This window comes from Nilaparvata lugens, chromosome 12 (genome assembly GCF_014356525.2).
Source record: "Nilaparvata lugens isolate BPH chromosome 12, ASM1435652v1, whole genome shotgun sequence".
Classification (NCBI taxonomy): domain Eukaryota; kingdom Metazoa; phylum Arthropoda; class Insecta; order Hemiptera; family Delphacidae; genus Nilaparvata; species Nilaparvata lugens.
The window spans coordinates 17143801-17164096 of record NC_052515.1 but is presented as its reverse complement, the minus strand read 5'-3'; the positions used below and the strand labels follow the sequence as shown (position 1 = coordinate 17164096).

General features: G+C 35.1%; 2 protein-coding genes across 3 annotated transcripts in view; both read right to left on the bottom strand.

Annotated features, from left to right (window-relative positions):
- LOC111059255 (transmembrane and immunoglobulin domain-containing protein 1) overlaps positions 1–8080 on the bottom strand; it is a 50741-nt gene extending 42661 nt beyond the window's left edge. For both annotated transcript variants that reach the window (XM_039438991.1, XM_039438992.1), the window contains exon 1: positions 7917–8080. In XM_039438991.1, the coding sequence (XP_039294925.1) occupies positions 7917–8072 (156 nt within the window). In that variant the 5' untranslated portion in view covers positions 8073–8080. The remainder of the gene's footprint in view (positions 1–7916) is intronic.
- A 2716-nt stretch (positions 8081–10796) lies between these two features.
- Positions 10797–20296, bottom strand: part of LOC120353923 — a 114657-nt gene continuing 105157 nt past the window's right edge. The window contains exons 3-4 of the mRNA XM_039439465.1: positions 13233–13289; positions 10797–10987 (exon numbers count right to left, since the gene is read on the bottom strand). Coding sequence (XP_039295399.1) covers positions 10797–10987; positions 13233–13289 — 248 coding nt within the window. The remainder of the gene's footprint in view (positions 10988–13232; positions 13290–20296) is intronic.

Sequence of the window (20296 nt, the reverse complement as noted above, 5' to 3'; positions counted from 1 at the left end):
ATAAAGTCATATTCAACAAGATTAAATGGAAACACATAAAAATACGATGTATAATTTGAGCAATTAAGGGTTCAAAATCGAAAATAGTAGAAAAAAAAGTTTTTTGTTGAGTTTATTTCTTGTAATGTTTATACTCTGATGAAAGAAAGGTTATAATAATTATTATTATTATGAAAAAGATCAAAATGAGTTTTAGCAAGAGTAACTAGATAAATCTTGGTTGTAACCTGTGTGTATTAATTTGTGGCTGAGACGATGAAAATCAAGTTGGCAGCAAATGCCTTCTGTATGGATATCTGTGATCAGAATACTGTGACAAAGTGGGATGCTAAAAAAGTGTACCGACAATCTGTACTGAACTGTTTTCGAACTTCTTTTGTTGACTTTGTGTTCATTGGAAATGTCAAATTGTTTTAAAATAATTATTGTCTGTAAATTTTCTAACTGTATACCTCTCAAATAGCTGAATAGCTAGAGAGGTTATTATATATGTACTTGGTGAAATGTAATATTGTGAAAATTGAAATAAATAAATTGAAAAAAAAAATTGAAAAATCTCTGTCTCACTCTCTCTTGTTGGAACACCGCCTATTAATGTAATTATTATATCTCAATATTATATTATTGTTATTTTAATTACATTAAATCTCAATTCTGATTGAGAATTTCTCATACTTTGTAAAATGCATTGAATAATTAGCTAAACTGTCATTAATTTATTGTGAATTAGTGTGTAAGCCAGAGAGCTCCAATCTCATTTATTTGACGGTAGAGGGGAGCAAGCTCAAATAAAATATCCAGGAGAGTGGAGCGAACCTTGGCTAAAACCATTTCTGACACAATCGTAACAAAACGACAGCTTCCAGATTTCCGGTCTACATATGAATGGAAACACAAAGTAGAAGACTCTTCTTCTCTGTGATGCAAATAAATTGGAAGTTGCATTTGTTCAAATGCTAATTAATGAATAATTATTGCTACAGCATGAATTATTATTTCTATTTTTTCAGCATTCAATTGGGATTTTAGTATAATAATAATTATTCCAGATTTTATTGCAATTAGCCCTAAGAAACTCAGATTTCTTTGTAAATAGCCCGGAAAACTCTGAATTCTTCGTAATTAGCCCGGAAAAACTCAGATTTCTTTGCAATTTGCCCTGAAAACTCAGAATTCTTTGCAATTAGCCTGGAAAAACTCAGATATCTCAGCAAATTGGCCCGGAAAAATTCAGCTTTCTCACATTGGTTATTTTTGCGTCTTTAGAGGGGACAGGTTGAGGGAGAGATGGCAGAAGGCAATTATTAAGAAAAAAGGTAGAGAGAAGAAGAAGGAGAATATGAAGAAAAAGAATGGTGAGAAGGAAAAGGGTGAGATACAGATTGGAGAAGTAGAAGAGGACGAAGATGAAGGAAAGAAGAAGTGGGAGAATAAGGAAGAAGAGGAGGAGGAGGAGGAGAATGAGAAGAAGACAGGATAAGAAGAAGAAGAAGAAGAAGAGAGAGGAGGAGGAGGAGGAGGAGGAGGAGAAGAAGGAGAAAACTTCCATGGAGTGGAGTATGAGGAAGGAAGAGAAGGAGAAGGAGGAAGATGAGGAGAAGGAGGAGATTGAAAGGTTTCCGTGTTTAGGTCAGCTCACATGATATGAGCTGAGGTAATATTATGTTTTCCTCAACTCACCGTTCTTGAGTTTAGACCATAACAGTAAATCACAGCACACTTTGTAGTGGATTTATAGTTAACATTTAAGTTCTGTAACAACTTCTTTCTTCTCTCGACACTTTCTTATTACTCCAGACACATTTGTTACATCTTTTTAATTACTTCTCCACTTTCCAAACCTACAGACTCACATTCACCTTAAATTTATTTTCTTCGTCTTCTTCTTCTTCTTCTCCTCCGCCTCCTTCTCCTCCTCCTCCTCCTCCTCCTCCTCCCCCTCCTCATCTTCCTCCTTCTCCTCCTCCTCCTCCTCCTCCTCCTCCTCCTCCTCCTCTTTCTTCTTCTTCTTATCCTGTCTTCTTCTCATTCTCCTCCTCCTCCTCTTCTTCCTTATTCTCCCACTTCTTCTTTCCTTCATCTTCGTCCTCTTCTACTTCTCCAATCTGTATCTCACCCTTCTCCTTCTCACCATTCTTTTTCCTTATATTCTCCTCCTTCTTCTCTCTACCTCCTCTCTTAATAATTGCCTTTTGTCATCTCTCCCTCAACCTGTCCAACCCAAAAGAATAATGTCACATAATATTTATTTTGTTCTCTTACAGCATATATGTGACACATATCACTCATATGTCATAAGCCCATCAGACTGGCAAAAGTTTAATTTTCCATCTTCAGCTATAGTAAATGTCATCCTTTTAAATATTAACCGCCTGCTAATGTAATTGGCAGGAAGTTATTTCTCTAAAAAATGTTCTTTTCCGTTCTATTTCCTCTTCCAGATCTCTCCATAACTGATATGTGGTTCTTTCCTCACTTTACTGGGGTCTACGTTAAAATGACAGTACTAGATTAATGGAGTTGCTATCTTTGTCTATTATTCGGCAAAGCAGATAGCGCTATCCATTTCCTCCTCCACAACATTTCCAGATCGTTTTTTAACAGCTTGGTCATATTAATAAACAAAATATCTCTTCCCAATGAATGGGCCGTCAGAGGGTTACGTGGCGGAAGCAGGAGGGGCTTCTAGACTCTTTCAGCGCATTCGGGTTGGCTTATGAAGCCGTCGACCAATGGCAAACGTGATCTAGAAGTCTCTGGCAAGCTTCATGCACTGCGATTGGTCGGACGTTTCGCCATACTTCTAGACCTTTCTAGATTGTTCTGCTCGCCTTATATTAATGGTGTATCTCAGTCGGCAAGTCAGTTGACAGACTACAGTCATATTGTTCGCTTCTTCTTATCGTGATCGACCAGTGATTAAGTGATAATAGATTTTTGTAGACCTTTGTAGTTTTTTATACAGTTATTATTCTTGGTGACAGCTATTCTTAAACAGTTATTTATACTAGTTAACGTACGCTTGTGATAACCTTGTGTAATTCATTAGGTAGTTATAAGTTTATAGTTGTTTCTAGTTTACTTCCGTGTGTTATAGTTTTATCAGTAATAAGTAATAATCAGTAATAATTAATCAGTATAAATCGACTCAAGTGTTTTATTAGTGTAGAAACCAGTAACAGTACTATCTTATTACTGGAGACTATATGTTATCTTGACTAATAAAATAGAATTGATCATTTTGAATTCAAAATGAATCTTTTTTTCAGATTCAACGATACATTGCTATCTAGTCTAGGGACTAATGAGCAACTTTTTCCTGTCCTATAATACTAATGAATACTTCATACAAGAGAATCCTCCATAGGGTCTCCTATTCAAGTTCTAATATTATTAGTACACGACTGTTTATGACTGTACTTCACAGGTGGGTTTCACTCATTTCCACTGCTCTGCTTTTCACTGGACACAAGACACTTGAATCAGCACTAGACCAGTTCAAATGGCTTCTTCCTTTTCAGCCTTCTCACCAATCCTTCATTTTCCAGCAGCTGAATTGCTTCGTTGTTGTCATGTTGGTGGAGTCGAGCCTCGTGTTTCTCTGCATGCCTCTGGATTTCGCTGCATACCAGGTAGACTTGCAGGTCTCTGTGAAGATCGCTGTTTCTGACGTACCAAGGAGCATCAGCAATGTTTCTCAGCACCTTGTTTTAGAAGCGTTGTATGACTTTGATATTACTGTCTTTGGTACACCCCCAAAGTTGTATACCATACGTCTATACTGGCTTTAGAATCTGCTTATACAGGAGTACTTTGTTTGGAATTGACAGGATAGAGTTCCTTCCAATCAGCCACCAGAGTCTCTTGTATTTTATTCCCAGCTCTTCTCTCTTCTTCTTAACATGGACCTTCCAGCGAAGATTTGCATCTAATAAAAAGTCATACCTAGGTACCTGGCATCATTGGAAAATGGTAATATTTGATTGTTAATGGTTATTGGTATGGGTTGAGCCCTCTTGTTGGTGAAATTGATATGAACTGATTTTGCTTCATTGAGTTTAATCTTCCATTTTGTTGTCCAGTCTTTAATTTTTGCTGTGGCACTTTCAATCTTGTCATCTATGGCTAATATTGCTGTGTCGACGGCAAATGTTGCTATTGTATTATGGACTACATGAATGATGTAGTTTCTTTACCATCACTCTGATGGGTCGAGACTGTTTATTTTCGTATGAATGCCACTTATAGCCAGTATCAACCAATTTTTTCGTCACGTTTCTATAAGTATCTACATCTAGAACGTTGATTTTGAATGTTTCATCACTGACTAGCTTTATTCTGAACTCTTGTCATCTGGAGAGACACTGTTCAAAGTTTTCAAAACGTATTGAAATTTTTTATATCGTTCACAATTATAGGAGGCGGGGGCACTACTTTATTATTCTTTTCCTTGGTGTGCTGGCTGTCAGTTGCTGCACTGCTTGTAGATGGCTGGGGGGGGGGGGCGAAAGCGAGGTATGGATTTGATCAAAATCGTTGGAGCCATTTCCGAGAAAATCGCGAAAAACCCTGTTTTTGACAACATTTTCGTCATTTTAGCCCTCATCTTGAATTGTATTTGATCGAAATTGTTCGTGTCGAATCCTTATAGTGTAAGGACCTTAAGTTCCAAATTTCAAGTTATTCCATCAATTGGGAGATGATATATATCGTGTACACAGACACACATACACATACAGACCAATACCCAAAAACCACTTTTTTGGACTCAGGGGACCTTGAAACGTATAGAAATTTGGAAATTGGGGTACCTTAATTTTTTTCGGAAAGCCATACTTTCCTTTCCTATGGTTATAGGGCAAGGAAAGTAAAAAGGAGCCTCCTTCATCACTACCTCCGTAAACATTACGGATTACGAAGGTAGTGCCTTCATACGCCAATATTAGAGTAAAAATCAGACTACAAAATTATTATTTATCATAAATCAGCTGACAAGTGATTACACAGATGTGTGGAGAAGCCAGTCTATTGCTGTATCTCTATAAGGTCTATAGTTTCAATCAGGTACTTGTGGTTGAGAATACTGCGTGAGGTCTACTGTTTACAGAACTACTAGTATTCACATACTAGTATTCATTTTGTTCTCTTACAACGGATATGTGACACTTATAACTCATATCTCATAAACCCATCAGACCGGCAAAAGTTTGATTTTTCATCTTCAGCTATAGTTAATGTATTCAATATATTAACCGCCTGATAATGTAATTGGCAGGAAGTTATTTCTCTAAAAAATGTTCTTTTCCGTTCAATTTTCCCTTCCAGATCTCTTCATAACTGATATGTGGTTCGTTACTTACTTTACTGGGGTCTACGTTATAATGACAGTACTAGATCAAAATTGGAGTTGCTATCCTTGTCTATCATTCGACAAAGCAGTTAGCGCTATCCCTTTCCACCTCCACAACATTCCCAGATCGTTTTTTAACAACTTAGTCATATTCATAAACAAAATATCTCATCTCAATGAATGGGCCTTCAGAGGGGATGCAGCGGAAGCAGGGCCGTCAGAGGGTTACGCGGTGGAAGCAGGAGGGGCTTCTAGACTCTTTCAGCGCATTCGGGTTTGGCTTATGAAGCCGTCGACCAATGGCAAACGTGATCTAGAAGTCTCTGGCAAGCTTCATGCACTGCGATTGGTCGGACGTTTCGCCATACTTCTAGACCTTTCTAGATTGTTCTGCTCGCCTTATATTAATGGTGTATCTCAGTCGGCAAGTCAGTTGACAGACTACAGTCATATTGTTCGCTTCTTCTTATCGTGATCGACCAGTGATTAAGTGATAATAGATTTTTGTAGACCTTTGTAGTTTTTTATACAGTTATTATTCTTGGTGACAGCTATTCTTAAACAGTTATTTATACTAGTTAACGTACGCTTGTGATAACCTTGTGTAATTCATTGGGTAGTTATAAGTTTATAGTTGTTTCTAGTTTACTTCCGTGTGTTATAGTTTTATCAGTAATAAGTAATAATCAGTAATAATTAATCAGTATAAATCGACTCAAGTGTTTTATTAGTGTAGAAACCAGTAACAGTACTATCTTATTACTGGAGACTATATGTTATCTTGACTAATAAAATAGAATTGATCATTTTGAATTCAAAATGAATCTTTTTTTCAGATTCAACGATACATTGCTATCTAGTCTAGGGACTAATGAGCAACTTTTTCCTGTCCTATAATACTAATGAATACTTCATACAAGAGAATCCTCCATAGGGTCTCCTATTCAAGTTCTAATATTATTAGTACACGACTGTTTATGACTGTACTTCACAGGTGGTTTTCACTCATTTCCACTGCTCTGCTTTTCACTGGACACAAGACACTTGAATCAGCACTAGACCAGTTCAAATGGCTTCTTCCTTTTCAGCCTTCTCACCAATCCTTCATTTTCCAGCAGCTGAATTGCTTCGTTGTTGTCATGTTGGTGGAGTCGAGCCTCGTGTTTCTCTGCATGCCTCTGGATTTCGCTGCATACCAGGTAGACTTGCAGGTCTCTGTGAAGATCGCTGTTTCTGACGTACCAAGGAGCATCAGCAATGTTTCTCAGCACCTTGTTTTAGAAGCGTTGTATGACTTTGATATTACTGTCTTTGGTACACCCCCAAAGTTGTATACCATACGTCTATACTGGCTTTAGAATCTGCTTATACAGGAGTACTTTGTTTGGAATTGACAGGATAGAGTTCCTTCCAATCAGCCACCAGAGTCTCTTGTATTTTATTCCCAGCTCTTCTCTCTTCTTCTTCTGTTGCCTCTTCTTCAAACTCGGGAATCAAAAATTTCAACGGTCTGACGAACGACATTTATGTTGAATTTAAATGAATTCATTATCCAGCGAAACGATTGTGTCGCGAACATTGACCGGCCGGCCTAACCGGGACGCTCAAACGCGCACTCGCGTACCGCAATTTCGCACTTTTCGACAATTTCGCGTTGGCCTAATTCCACTAAGGCGCAGATACGGAACTATCGAAATATAACTATTTCTACTACCACTATACTACACTATTCTATTACCACTACAATGCTCTCGACGTGCTACCGCTACGACGTCTAAACGATGACTGTGAAATTGAATCTTAAACATCGGATTCATCGGTATCAACCATCCTCTACGGAAGGGGAATCGGAGAGAATTGTGTTTAGCGTTATAGCGTTATATTTGCCTTTCTTTCTCCACTGCCATTTTTTTATTTATTCAAAAACACACAAAAAAAGGCAAAACAAAATCACAAAGAATTACGGAACAAATAAAACACAATAAAATGCTACAAATATAAAAACCATGGGTTTTTAAATAAATAAAAAAAATGGCAGTGGAGAAAGAAAGGCAAATAGCGTTACCAATTCTCTCCGATTCCCCTTCCGTAGAGGATGGTTGATACCGATGAATCCGATGTTTAAGATTCATTTTCACAGTCATCGTTTAGACGTCGTAGCGGTAGCACGTCGAGAGCATTGTAGTGGTAATAGAATAGTGTAGTATAGTGGTATTAGAAACGTGGACCTCTCCAGGAATACCTAAATAGTTTTCAATACTTTCAATAATACTTCGATTCAACTCCACCAAAAACAACAAACTAGGACTATCGGCTTAAGTCAGCAAAATGATACAGTACCAACTCAAATGATACAGTATCAACTCAAATGATACAGTACCATCTTAACTTTATACACAGCTCCATAATTTGCAACATAAACGCCCTATACCATATGGTATAATATACCACATATATACCATATAATTATCTTCTTATGCTATCTTTTCTCTATGATAATACTGAACACACCAATACTTTTATTAAACTTGAATTAATATCAAATAAGACTTTTGATAGAACTCACCGCTCTATCGGCAAGATTCCTAACACGACATGGCAGGTGAGCAGTCTGTCCTATAGTGGTTGTAATCTCTCTCTGAGTTGAGTTGTCAAAATATGGCTGATGTGAGTAATGTATTCCTTCAAAGTAACCTCCAATCACTCCCTCCGTTGTCGCCATTTCTGTCACTGGGAAAAAACAAACAAAAATGACAACAGTAAATTTATTCAATGGATAAAGCAAACAAACAATATTCGGAGATGGAAAAAGTAGGATTGCTCAAAATTTGAATTTATTGATTTTCTATCAAGTTGTTCCTCCTTCATTGTAGACATTGTCACTAAAATGGACGAAGAATGTCTCCATTTGATTCGATTATTGGATGACGCCGACAAATACTATATTCAGAGAAGAGAAAAGAGAAAGGAGAATACTGAGGAAAGAAATAAGATTACTGGAGAAAGAACGAGAAAAAGACGAGGAACACTAGAGAGAAAAAAGGAATTCAAGAGAAAGAAAGAGATAAGGAAGGAAGATCACTAAAGGAAAAAAGAAGAATACTAAACTCTTGAAGAGAGATGAAATTGCCCAAAGCTTCCTTGATTTATTGATTTTCTCTCAATTGGTTTGTGCCCCTTCCACTGTTCCTTCCTTATGGTAATTTCTGTCACTTATAATGTAGACAAAAGTGAACTTTTGCATTTTTCATTTATTCAACGTCCACACCTCATTCATTTATTACATATAGCAAACATAACACAATATTCGGAAAAAGAAGGCATTTCACAAAACTTCTTTGATTTATTGATTTCATCTCAAATAGTCTACTCCCCTAGTCATTGTGGTCATAAATGTCACTGAAAAAACGTATTTATTATATTCAATGATTGAATAGAGCAAAGAAATATAATATCCTGAAAAATAGGACATTGTCCAGAATCAATCATCAATCATATCATAATCTGAATGATAAAAACTGAAATAATAAGTTACAGATGGAATTAAATAGAGAATGCATTTATTTAAATGCTAATTTATATATAATTATTATTCAACGAAAATCCTAAATAAATGCTGCAAATCACCCCGAAGACTTCTGCTTCTGCTTCTGGTGAGTTCTTTGCAGCATTTATTTAGGATTTTCGTTAAATAATAATTATATGAAATAATAAGCTATTTGAAACTCAAATTACTACTCATATTCAGCGCATGTAACATTTATCTTTCAAATTTCAATTGTTAATGAAGCTAGAAAGGTAATGTGTGTGTCACGCACTTCACAATAATAATTCATTTCACACTTCACTTCATAGTACTGGAAACTTGATTGGTAAAATTTTTATACTATTCAATTCCCACCTATAGGATATGTTATGTTATTCAAGAAGAAATTAATATTTCAAAAACACATTCAAAATTTATTAAGAAATAACATGATACTGCCTAAAACTTCTTGGATTTATTGATTTCGTCTCAAATAGATCGAGTACAGTAGAACTCCGAGATCCACGTTACAAGGGCAGTAGAAAAATATAGGAGAACAGCATTGACGATTCCCTACCTTCTATCAGAGAGGAGTTAGTAATACAGAGAATAATATAGTTAGTAATTAGAGGAGATCTTCTCTTATCTTTGTTCCAGGATAACTGATACCGGTAAATCCGATATTATATTAACACTGATCATTCTTGTTTAGTATATTCAATGATATTTCATTTGTCAAGAAAATCCTATACTTTAGTGATTGAATAACACATTTCTGTTCGAGATTGTATATTTTCTTGATTGATTACTTCTCTACATAGTTGACGAACTGGCAACATTACGGAGCTAGAAAATGATAGAGCTATCTGCTTTTTGGAATGATAGACAAGGATACCAACACCAATGTTAATAAAATACTGTCATTATAACGTGGAACTCACTAAAGAATAGACTTCAACATAATTTCCTACATTTCATCAACAGGGTGGACAATGCAGGTCGATAGGCCCCTGAAGTTTCATTTTTCAAGTTGTCCTCAAATATTTATCACTAAAAATCCATTATTATGAAAACTATAATAAAATATTTCCTTAACTTTGAAGCGCTCTCCTGAAATATTATTTTTTAAGCAGTTACCACATCTGTGAACTTACCCATCAATTACATTATTGAAATTGAATCTTAAACATCGGATTCATCGGTATCAACCATCCTCTACGGAAGGGGAATCGGAGAGAATTGTGTTTAGCGTTATAGCGTTATATTTGCCTTTCTTTCTCCACTGCCATTTTTTTATTTATTCAAAAACACACAAAAAAAGGCAAAACAAAATCACAAAGAATTACGGAACAAATAAAACACAATAAAATGCTACAAATATAAAAACCATGGGTTTTTAAATAATAAAAAAAATGGCAGTGGAGAAAGAAAGGCAAATAGCGTTACCAATTCTCTCCGATTCCCCTTCCGTAGAGGATGGTTGATACCGATGAATCCGATGTTTAAGATTCATTTTCACAGTCATCGTTTAGACGTCGTAGCGGTAGCACGTCGAGAGCATTGTAGTGGTAATAGAATAGTGTAGTATAGTGGTATTAGAAACGTGGACCTCTCCAGGAATACCTAAATAGTTTTCAATACTTTCAATAATACTTCGATTCAACTCCACCAAAAACAACAAACTAGGACTATCGGCTTAAGTCAGCAAAATGATACAGTACCAACTCAAATGATACAGTATCAACTCAAATGATACAGTACCATCTTAACTTTATACACAGCTCCATAATTTGCAACATAAACGCCCTATACCATATGGTATAATATACCACATATATACCATATAATTATCTTCTTATGCTATCTTTTCTCTATGATAATACTGAACACACCAATACTTTTATTAAACTTGAATTAATATCAAATAAGACTTTTGATAGAACTCACCGCTCTATCGGCAAGATTCCTAACACGACATGGCAGGTGAGCAGTCTGTCCTATAGTGGTTGTAATCTCTCTCTGAGTTGAGTTGTCAAAATATGGCTGATGTGAGTAATGTATTCCTTCAAAGTAACCTCCAATCACTCCCTCCGTTGTCGCCATTTCTGTCACTGGGAAAAAACAAACAAAAATGACAACAGTAAATTTATTCAATGGATAAAGCAAACAAACAATATTCGGAGATGGAAAAAGTAGGATTGCTCAAAATTTGAATTTATTGATTTTCTATCAAGTTGTTCCTCCTTCATTGTAGACATTGTCACTAAAATGGACGAAGAATGTCTCCATTTGATTCGATTATTGGATGACGCCGACAAATACTATATTCAGAGAAGAGAAAAGAGAAAGGAGAATACTGAGAAAAGAAATAAGATTACTGGAGAAAGAACGAGAAAAAGACGAGGAACACTCGAGAGAAAAAGAAAATTACTAGAGAGAAAAAAGGAATTCAAGAGAAAAAAGAGATAAAGAAGGAAGATCACTAAAGGAAAAAAGAAGAATACTAAACTCTTGAAGAGAGATGAAATTGCCCAAAGCTTCCTTGATTTATTGATTTTCTCTCAATTGGTTTGTGCCCCTTCCACTGTTCCTTCCTTATGGTAATTTCTGTCACTTATAATGTAGACAAAAGTGAACTTTTGCATTTTTCATTTATTCAACGTCCACACCTCATTCATTTATTACATATAGCAAACATAACACAATATTCGGAAAAAGAAGGCATTTCACAAAACTTCTTTGATTTATTGATTTCATCTCAAATAGTCTACTCCCCTAGTCATTGTGGTCATAAATGTCACTGAAAAAACGTATTATTATTTCAATGATTGAATAGAGCAAAGAAATATAAATCCTGAAAAATAGGACATTGTCCAGAATCAATCATCAATCATATCATAATCTGAATGATAAAAACTGAAATATAATTACAGATGGAATTAAATAGAGAATGCATTTATTTAAATGCTAATTTATATATAATTATTATTCAACGAAAATCCTAAATAAATGCTGCAAATCACCCCGAAGACTTCTGCTTCTGCTTCTGGTGAGTTCTTTGCAGCATTTATTTAGGATTTTCGTAAATAATAATTATATGAAATAATAAGCTATTTGAAACTCAAATTACTACTCATATTCAGCGCATGTAACATTTATCTTTCAAATTCTAATTGTTAATGAAGCTAGAAAGGTAATGTGTGTGTCACGCACTTCACAATAATAATTCATTTCACACTTCACTTCATAGTACTGGAAACTTGATTGGTAAAATTTTTATACTATTCAATTCCCACCTATAGGATATGTTATGTTATTCAAGGAAGAAATTAATATTTCAAAAACACATTCAAATATTTATTAAGAAATAACATGATACTGCCTAAAACTTCTTGGATTTATTGATTTCGTCTCAAATAGATCGAGTACAGTAGAACTCCGAGATCCACGTTACAAGGGCAGTAGAAAAATATAGGAGAACAGCATTGACGATTCCCTACCTTCTATCAGAGAGGAGTTAGTAATACAGAGAATAATATAGTTAGTAATTAGAGGAGATCTTCTCTTATCTTTGTTCCAGGATAACTGATACCGGTAAATCCGATATTATATTAACACTGATCCTTGTTTAGTATATTCAATGATATTTCATTTGTCAAGAAAATCCTATACTTAGTGATTGAATAACACATTTCTGTTCGAGATTGTATATTTTCTTGATTGATTACTTCTCTACATAGTTGACGAACTGGCAACTACGGAGCTAGAAAATGATAGAGCTATCTGCTTTTTGGAATGATAGACAAGGATACCAACACCAATGTTAATAAAATACTGTCATTATAACGTGGAACTCACTAAAGAATAGACTTCAACATAATTTCCTACATTTCATCAACAGGGTGGACAATGCAGGTCGATAGGCCCCTGAAGTTTCATTTTTCAAGTTGTCCTCAAATATTTATCACTAAAAATCCATTATTATGAAAACTATAATAAAATATTTCCTTAACTTTGAAGCGCTCTCCTGAAATATTATTTTTTAAGCAGTTACCACATCTGTGAACTTACCCATCAATTACATTATTGAAAGTGAATATTTAAGAGTTCACATCTATTTATCTATTCCTATCACATCTATTTAAGAGTTTTTCTCTGAATTGTCATGTACGACATGCCAATAATATTAAATAATTAATTCCACGACTATAACGTCCAACTCTCGAAAATAATATTCAAGGAATAAAACATAGATCATGTCATGTATGAAAATATCCCTTCTGTAATAATTGATATATACAAAAAATCAATGAATAAATAAATGAATAGATAAATATATAATAATGATTGTATTACCTTGGATATCAGAATGCATATCCAGATGCTGATGAAGGTTCAAATCGATCGTATCCACTGGACATGAAATCAAACAAAGAAAAAATTGATTAAAATAATTATCAAAATTTGGATAACACTTGACAAATAGGCTACACTAAGGAATTCAAGAACATTAAAAACTCCCATTGTATTCATCTTCCTTAGAAACTCATTTCCGAACGAGCGAAGTGAGTGAGTGAGTAAGAGAGAGAGAGAGAGAGAGAGAGAGAGAGATTGAGTACTTTATAAGATTTTCTGATATAGAGAGAGAGAGAGAGAGAGTGAGAGAGAGAGAGAGAGAGAAGAGAGAAAGTGAAGAGGAAAACAGTGTAATGATAGAGATAGAGAGTTAGTGAGTGAAGGATCTTGGAGAGAACGTTTGTCAACGCAAACAGGAATGAACTTTTCAATCAGTTTCAAGGCAGCGGTTCAATTCAATTGAGGTTTCAGGAACAAACAAAAATCGAAATGCAAAACATTAAGGGGTTGATGGGATGCGTTTCCACTGACTTGATAACCTGGATCTCAATTATAGATCTACATTGTGAGATCCACGTTATAGTCAGTGGAAATTATAGGACTACAGAGTTGCCGATTCTCTGTTACCATCACCTCTTATAGTGGATAGATGTGATTCTAGCTCTTCTGGTACATCTGATGTTATATGGATTGATTCGTGGTTATAGTGAGCAACCTTATCTAAAATATATTTTATTCGTTAAAAAAATACTTGTTTTTCTCATGTTTTCATAACAAATGTTTATGATCGAGTTGAAATATTTTGGTAATTCATTATGTCTCTTCATGGCCAACAATCGAGTTGTTAATTTATATGAATATACGAACTACTATAGTGGGGTCCACGTTATAATGGGAGTGGAGAAAGATAGAACAGCGATGCCGACTTTCTGCCTTGCCACTGCCTTCTATAGAGAATAGCGGATACCATTATACTCGATGTAACATTAATTGCCGGTTGCACAAAAGCCAGTTAAATTTCAATCGTGACTAATTCCACGAGAACCAATCACAAAATGCTTTTTGGAAAACAAGGCCTCACTGACTGGTTCTCGTAAAATTAATCACGATCAATAATTAACTGGCTTTTGTGCAACCAGTACTAACTGTTCATTCTTCTTTGAATAATCAATTACATTTTATGTTTTTAATGATCTTATAATAAATTCGTATGATTCAGATTCAATTTTCTGTTAATAATATTTCTACATCAGTTAAAAACAATCTGGCAACGTTGCTGAGTTAGAGATGGGGTTGGAGCTATCTGCTTTGTGGGATGGGTGTTTGTGCGATGTGGGAAGAAGATAGAAGAAGGAGGAGGAGAAGAAGAAGTTGTAAAAAAAAAATAGGAGGAGAAGAAGAAGAAGTTGTAAAAAAATAGGAGAAAAAGAGAAAGAAAAAGACAGGAGAAAAAGCGGAAGAAGAAGAAGAGGACAGGAGAAGGAGAAGGAGTTGATATTAAAGTAGTAGAAGAAAAAGACGATGGAAAATCTCTCCAGTTTTCTTTAAAATAAGACGTAGAATGAACACGTATCCTGTTAAAGGATATGAGCTCAAAATCCGTATTGTGGGGAAATTTGGGTTGGAGTAGATTGCTGAGATGAAGGAAAACAAAGAACAGGAAGAGAGAGAGAGAGAGTGTGAGAGTGAAAAAGATACGAGTATAAGGAAGAGTAGTTGATGGAAACTGGAATATTGCTTCAGTTTTGGAGATTTATTTTCACAGTGCAAGCTAAATCTAAATCCTCACTCTATGTGTACAGTGGCATTTTATTTCGTGAGAGATCTTATGGAGTATGAAATATTGACAGTGGAAGTTTTTACGTAGCTCTGCACATTCTCTCAACTCATACTTTATATCATTTTGATCTATGGTATATGAATGATATATAATCTATATGTTCTTGAAACATTTGTCATCAGGGCTATCCAATTTGTTAGTTGTAAAGTAATACCATAGTACCCTTTAAAAACTTTTTAATATGAAACAACAAATTAAAAAAAAAACATTATCGGTTGCTTACTCCAGATAGAGTAAATTTACTTTGTTATTAATCTACAGATAATGATCTATATGATATTTCCAAGCTTTTCTTTCCAGAAGTCATTGTTCAAAATCCTGTCCCTTTGCCCCGTTACTAAATTTAGGATGTCACACGAAACGTGTGGCAGCTGAAAGCCAAAGATTCTAAATGAACTAAAAATGATCAGTAAAATTTTCTTATATCGAGCTTTGTTTTCGAGATTTATATCGACATTTTCGAAGAACTGGAAAACGATAAGTCAAAAACTTATTCTAAGGATATGGTTGGAAAGAGGAAGAAATTTTCAATAAAATTCATATAACTGTTCCCTTTGTTTAACGTTTTTTAAATTTTTATGAGCGATAATAATGTTATGAATGATGGAAAAGGATATCAACACCAATGTTAATCAATAACATTGATACGAATTCAGGCAAAAAATTAATTATTGATCATACACATTCAAGGATACTGAAGACGAGACCACATGAAAAATGAAACAATCCGAAGTGAGTCCAATGTGCAACCACTAACAGAAATCATAAAAAATACAGATTGAAGTGGACAAATCACCTGCGTCGTATGCCACCAACGCGTCTTCCACTACAAGTTTGGAAGTTGCAGTTGGATGGGAAGAGAGACGTCGTAAGACCGAGGAAGCAGTGGACACCGGAATAGGCTTACAAGCCTAGTCCATGATGGATGATGATGATGTTAATCAAATAGTGCCTTTATTACGTGGACCTATGATGGAAGATAATACAAAGATGATGGGAAGATTATACAAAGATGATAGTCAAAGATATTCAAAGATACACAAATATGATGCAAAGATATGAAGATGATACAAGGATGATAGACAAGAATAACAACACCAATGTTTATCAAATAGTGCCTTTATAACGTTGACCTCACTGTATATAAACTGTCAACAAGGTGAGTGATTGATTGATTGAGTACTTTATTTATGTAGATTACAATATATATACTGGCTTATACACATATATACAATAGCTTACAATACAGCAAAACTATAGATGAATTTACATAATATAGACTAAGAAGATAAGTATTGAACTGTATATGATATAAAAAGCAATTTGTAATGTAATAACTATAGATAATTATATTGTTATGCCTCTACATAAATTGGTGGAGCTTTGGACATATCAATGTCCATTCTTCGGAAAGAATATTAAAAATATCCTCCCCATTAACTCTCTACCAAATCCAAGAGAGGGAGAGAAAGAGAGAGGGTGAGGAAGAGAGAGCGTGAGCGAGAGAGAGAGAGCGTGAGCGGGAGAGAGAAAGAGAGTGTGTTAGAGAGAGATTAGAGCTTGGTAATTTGGGTCAGTTGGAGTAGTTTTATTAATTGGCATTGTTTGTTCAAGCAGCTAGGGGTTGAGGGTTGGATTGGATTCCGGAACAGAAATATTCTGGAATTCAACCCAAACCCCTGTAGTGAGGTCAACGTTATAATTTCAGTGGAGGAAGATAGGAGCCATGCTGAGATAACAGCCATGCTTATTCTTTGTCTTGCCACTGCCTTCTATATGGAGAATAGCTGATAGTGGTAGGATCTGATGTAATTTATACTGTCCATTTTGTTGATAATAATCAATTACATTCTATTCGTCAAGAAAATCTAATACTCACGATTTGATATGAATTATCATAATTGATATTGAATATTTTGTTGATCAATTATATCTGTACATTGTTACAAAATGATCTGGCAACGTTGCGGGAATAGAAGAAGATAGCGCTATTTGCTTCATCGCATGAAAGACAAGGTTTTTTTGGAGTGATTTTACAACTCCAACCAGGATAAGATGATGCAATTTTCCTAGAGATTTTCTTTTAGTCTGGAAAACGCGAAAAAGTCTGGAAAACGCGGGTCATTCATCATTTATGGGTCTAAAAACATCTACGAACTTCTAACTTCATACCTAGGGCGTAAGGACACTGTATCCTGAGATTTAATCCTTTTATATTTATTCTTCTTTTTCTTCTTCTTCTACTCCTTCTCCTTGCTCTCCTTATCCCGGTTCTTCTTGAAAAGAAGCAAGCAAATTGGAGCATACGAATTGTTGAAGAAGAAGACGAATGTAGTAGATTGGATTATTTCCGAAATACGAAGCATGGAATTAGTGGTGAAGAAGGAGAAGAAGATGAAGAAAGGACTTTTTAGTGCTTCGGAGGGAGAGAGAGAGACAGAGGGTGAGAGTAAGAGAAAGACAAAGAAAGGGTGAGAGAGGGTGATGCATGGATGGTTTGCAAGTTGAAGAAAGTGAATTGAGGGAGAGAAAAAGTTATCTAGTGATTCAATGTTGACTTATAATTTGGTGAAATACCAAAATCTCTCCTACTCACTGGATCTCTCATTGATTCAATTTACTTGCTAAGTCTTCTTCTTTTCTTCTTCTTCTTCTTCTTATTCTTCATCATCATCATCATCATCATCATCATCATCATCATCATCATCATCATCATCATCATCATCTTCTTCTTCTTCTTTTTCTTCTTCTTTTTCTTCTTCTTCTTCTTCTTCTTCTTTTTCTTCTATAGAGTTGGTGAGAAATGATAATGATGGGAGGGACTGGAAAGAATAACTAAAAGAAGCTGTGAAAAGGAATCAGAAATAGAGGATTTGGAAGCTTGCGTTGAAAAGCAATCATTGTAACGATCATTGCAGATGTTTGTGATCAGCAGATCTTATCCTCCACTTTAAATAATTTCAGCTTCGATTAGCAAAAACTGTCCATTCCCGATAATTGGTACCGTACTACAGGCAGTGGTGCAGATATCTCATATCTCTTCCTAATCTTTTTCCAACATCATCACCATTACCTTATATCGCTCTCTCCGTCTCTTTCTCTCTCTCTCTCACTCTTTCTCTATCTCAATTTCTCCTTCCACACTCTCTCATTCTTTCTAGGGTTGTGTGGCAGAGAGAGAGTTCATTTCCAACTCCAACTTTGGAATAGGCATAAATCAATCAATTGATCTCTCTCGCTCTCACTTTGTCTCTTACTCTTTCTCTTTCTCTCTCTCTCACCCTGTCTCTTTCTTTGTCTCTCTCTCCTTCTCGCAATTTCTCTCTCACTCAAACATGGCCATCTCCATCTCTCAGCATGGCCAAGCGACTAAGAATAGTCCCATTAGAAGTTATACAAATAATATTTCCACTGTACCAAACACGTTCACTTATACTCATATTTGGGAACCAGTTTAGATATTTTGGGATGAAATTTTCACGTGACAGTGATATGGAGACGCTATGGAATCGCTTCAAATCTTTGGAACTTGTGTATTCAAATGACAGTTACATTCCAAGGTTGAACCAAAAGCTGATTCATTTCAGTTTGAACTTACACTGTGCCACTGCTATGTGCAGAATGTAACAATTTGCCAATTTTCTTTGTATTAATATCATGAAATCGACATGTAGGTAATCCTTTTTTTGTACAAACTGCATACAATTTGATCCAGTATGAACTGAAATAAATCAGTTCTTGGTTCAACCTTGGAATGTAACAAACACATCATGATAATGCAATGTACACATATTGTTCTATCGAAGCCTATATGTTCTACTTAAATGAGTGTTCACACCGTGAAATCAACTCTAACTTTTATGTGTCAGATGCAATTTGAATGTGAAATCCGAATGAAAACATAATATTCAGAGTGTGAAACACATACATATTCATAACCTATGTCAAAGTAATACTTTCAGTAAATAAAGATAATCTACTTTCATATATCGTAGGAATGAGTGTTTCACACTCATGATATGCTTTTTCCAACTTTATGAAACGTCTGTGTTTCTATTGAGTCGTTTCAATACGGCATCATTAATACTGTAGTGCGATACCACAGAGAAACGATAGAATAAAGGTCCGCTTTCGTTCACTTTGTTCGCAAACTTCCGACGTCGACCGCTACCGGGTCGGGCTCGAACAAAATGGCTTCTGTGTTAAATCAAAGGAGCGTTTTCGTTTATGGAAATTTTTCACTGCGGGCCAAACATTGTACGCGTTTGATTGCGGCAGCACTCCTCGAGAAGCAGTCTCTCGGCCAACCGCAGGCAATTATAACCACAAATATCTCACAGAAAATCCAGCAGGCAACAGGAAAACCAAATTCAAATTGTTCAAAGTTATACTATATTATAATACAATCAGGTTTGTAAATATTATTGGAATTTTCATAGAAAATTGTATAACTAAGAATAAATTTATAATTATCATATATTTTTGATGAATAATCTTTTAAAATGAAAATTGGAGATTTTTTCCAGACAAACTGTGAAAAGGGATATTGTGAAATCATGCTCTTCTGATTCTTTCAATAGAAAGAGCTGTGATAGAATCCACATTCATTGTCAATAACTATCCACTAAATACTATAAAATTATATTACAATATTATTTTCATGCATTTGTTGTTACTCTTTTATAATTAACTAGCAAGAACCCGTGCTTCGCAAGGATCTATTTTAAAACTTGACAAAATGAAAACTTGACGTAATGAAATTTTGAAGAATTGAGAATAGGCCTATAACCATCCTTGGTTAATTAAGAATCTATAAGCAAAATTTCAAGTTAATTAGTCCAGTAGTTCAGACGTGATGATGCGTCAAACATAATTTTCCTATCCCGTACGTGCATAAGCCAGCTCTTTACTTTATATAATTATTATAGATTTAGTAAACGACTGCAAGAGATAGGACTGTGGAACAGAATAGTGGTGAAACTATGATAGCGCCAGAAGTGTCTCAAACACAATGGTAGGTACTAAATGAACTTTTTGAAAGTAATTTGAAAAAATGTTAAAACAAAAGAACTGAATCCTTATCATTCTACCTTCATTTAGAGAGGCTTTTGTTTGAGCCGAATGGAAATCTATTTATAAAAAAATAAATGTCTGTTTGTGTGTTTGTTTGTATGTTTGTTTGTTCCCTGTAGACTTGAAAACTTCTTGACATAACGGCATGAAA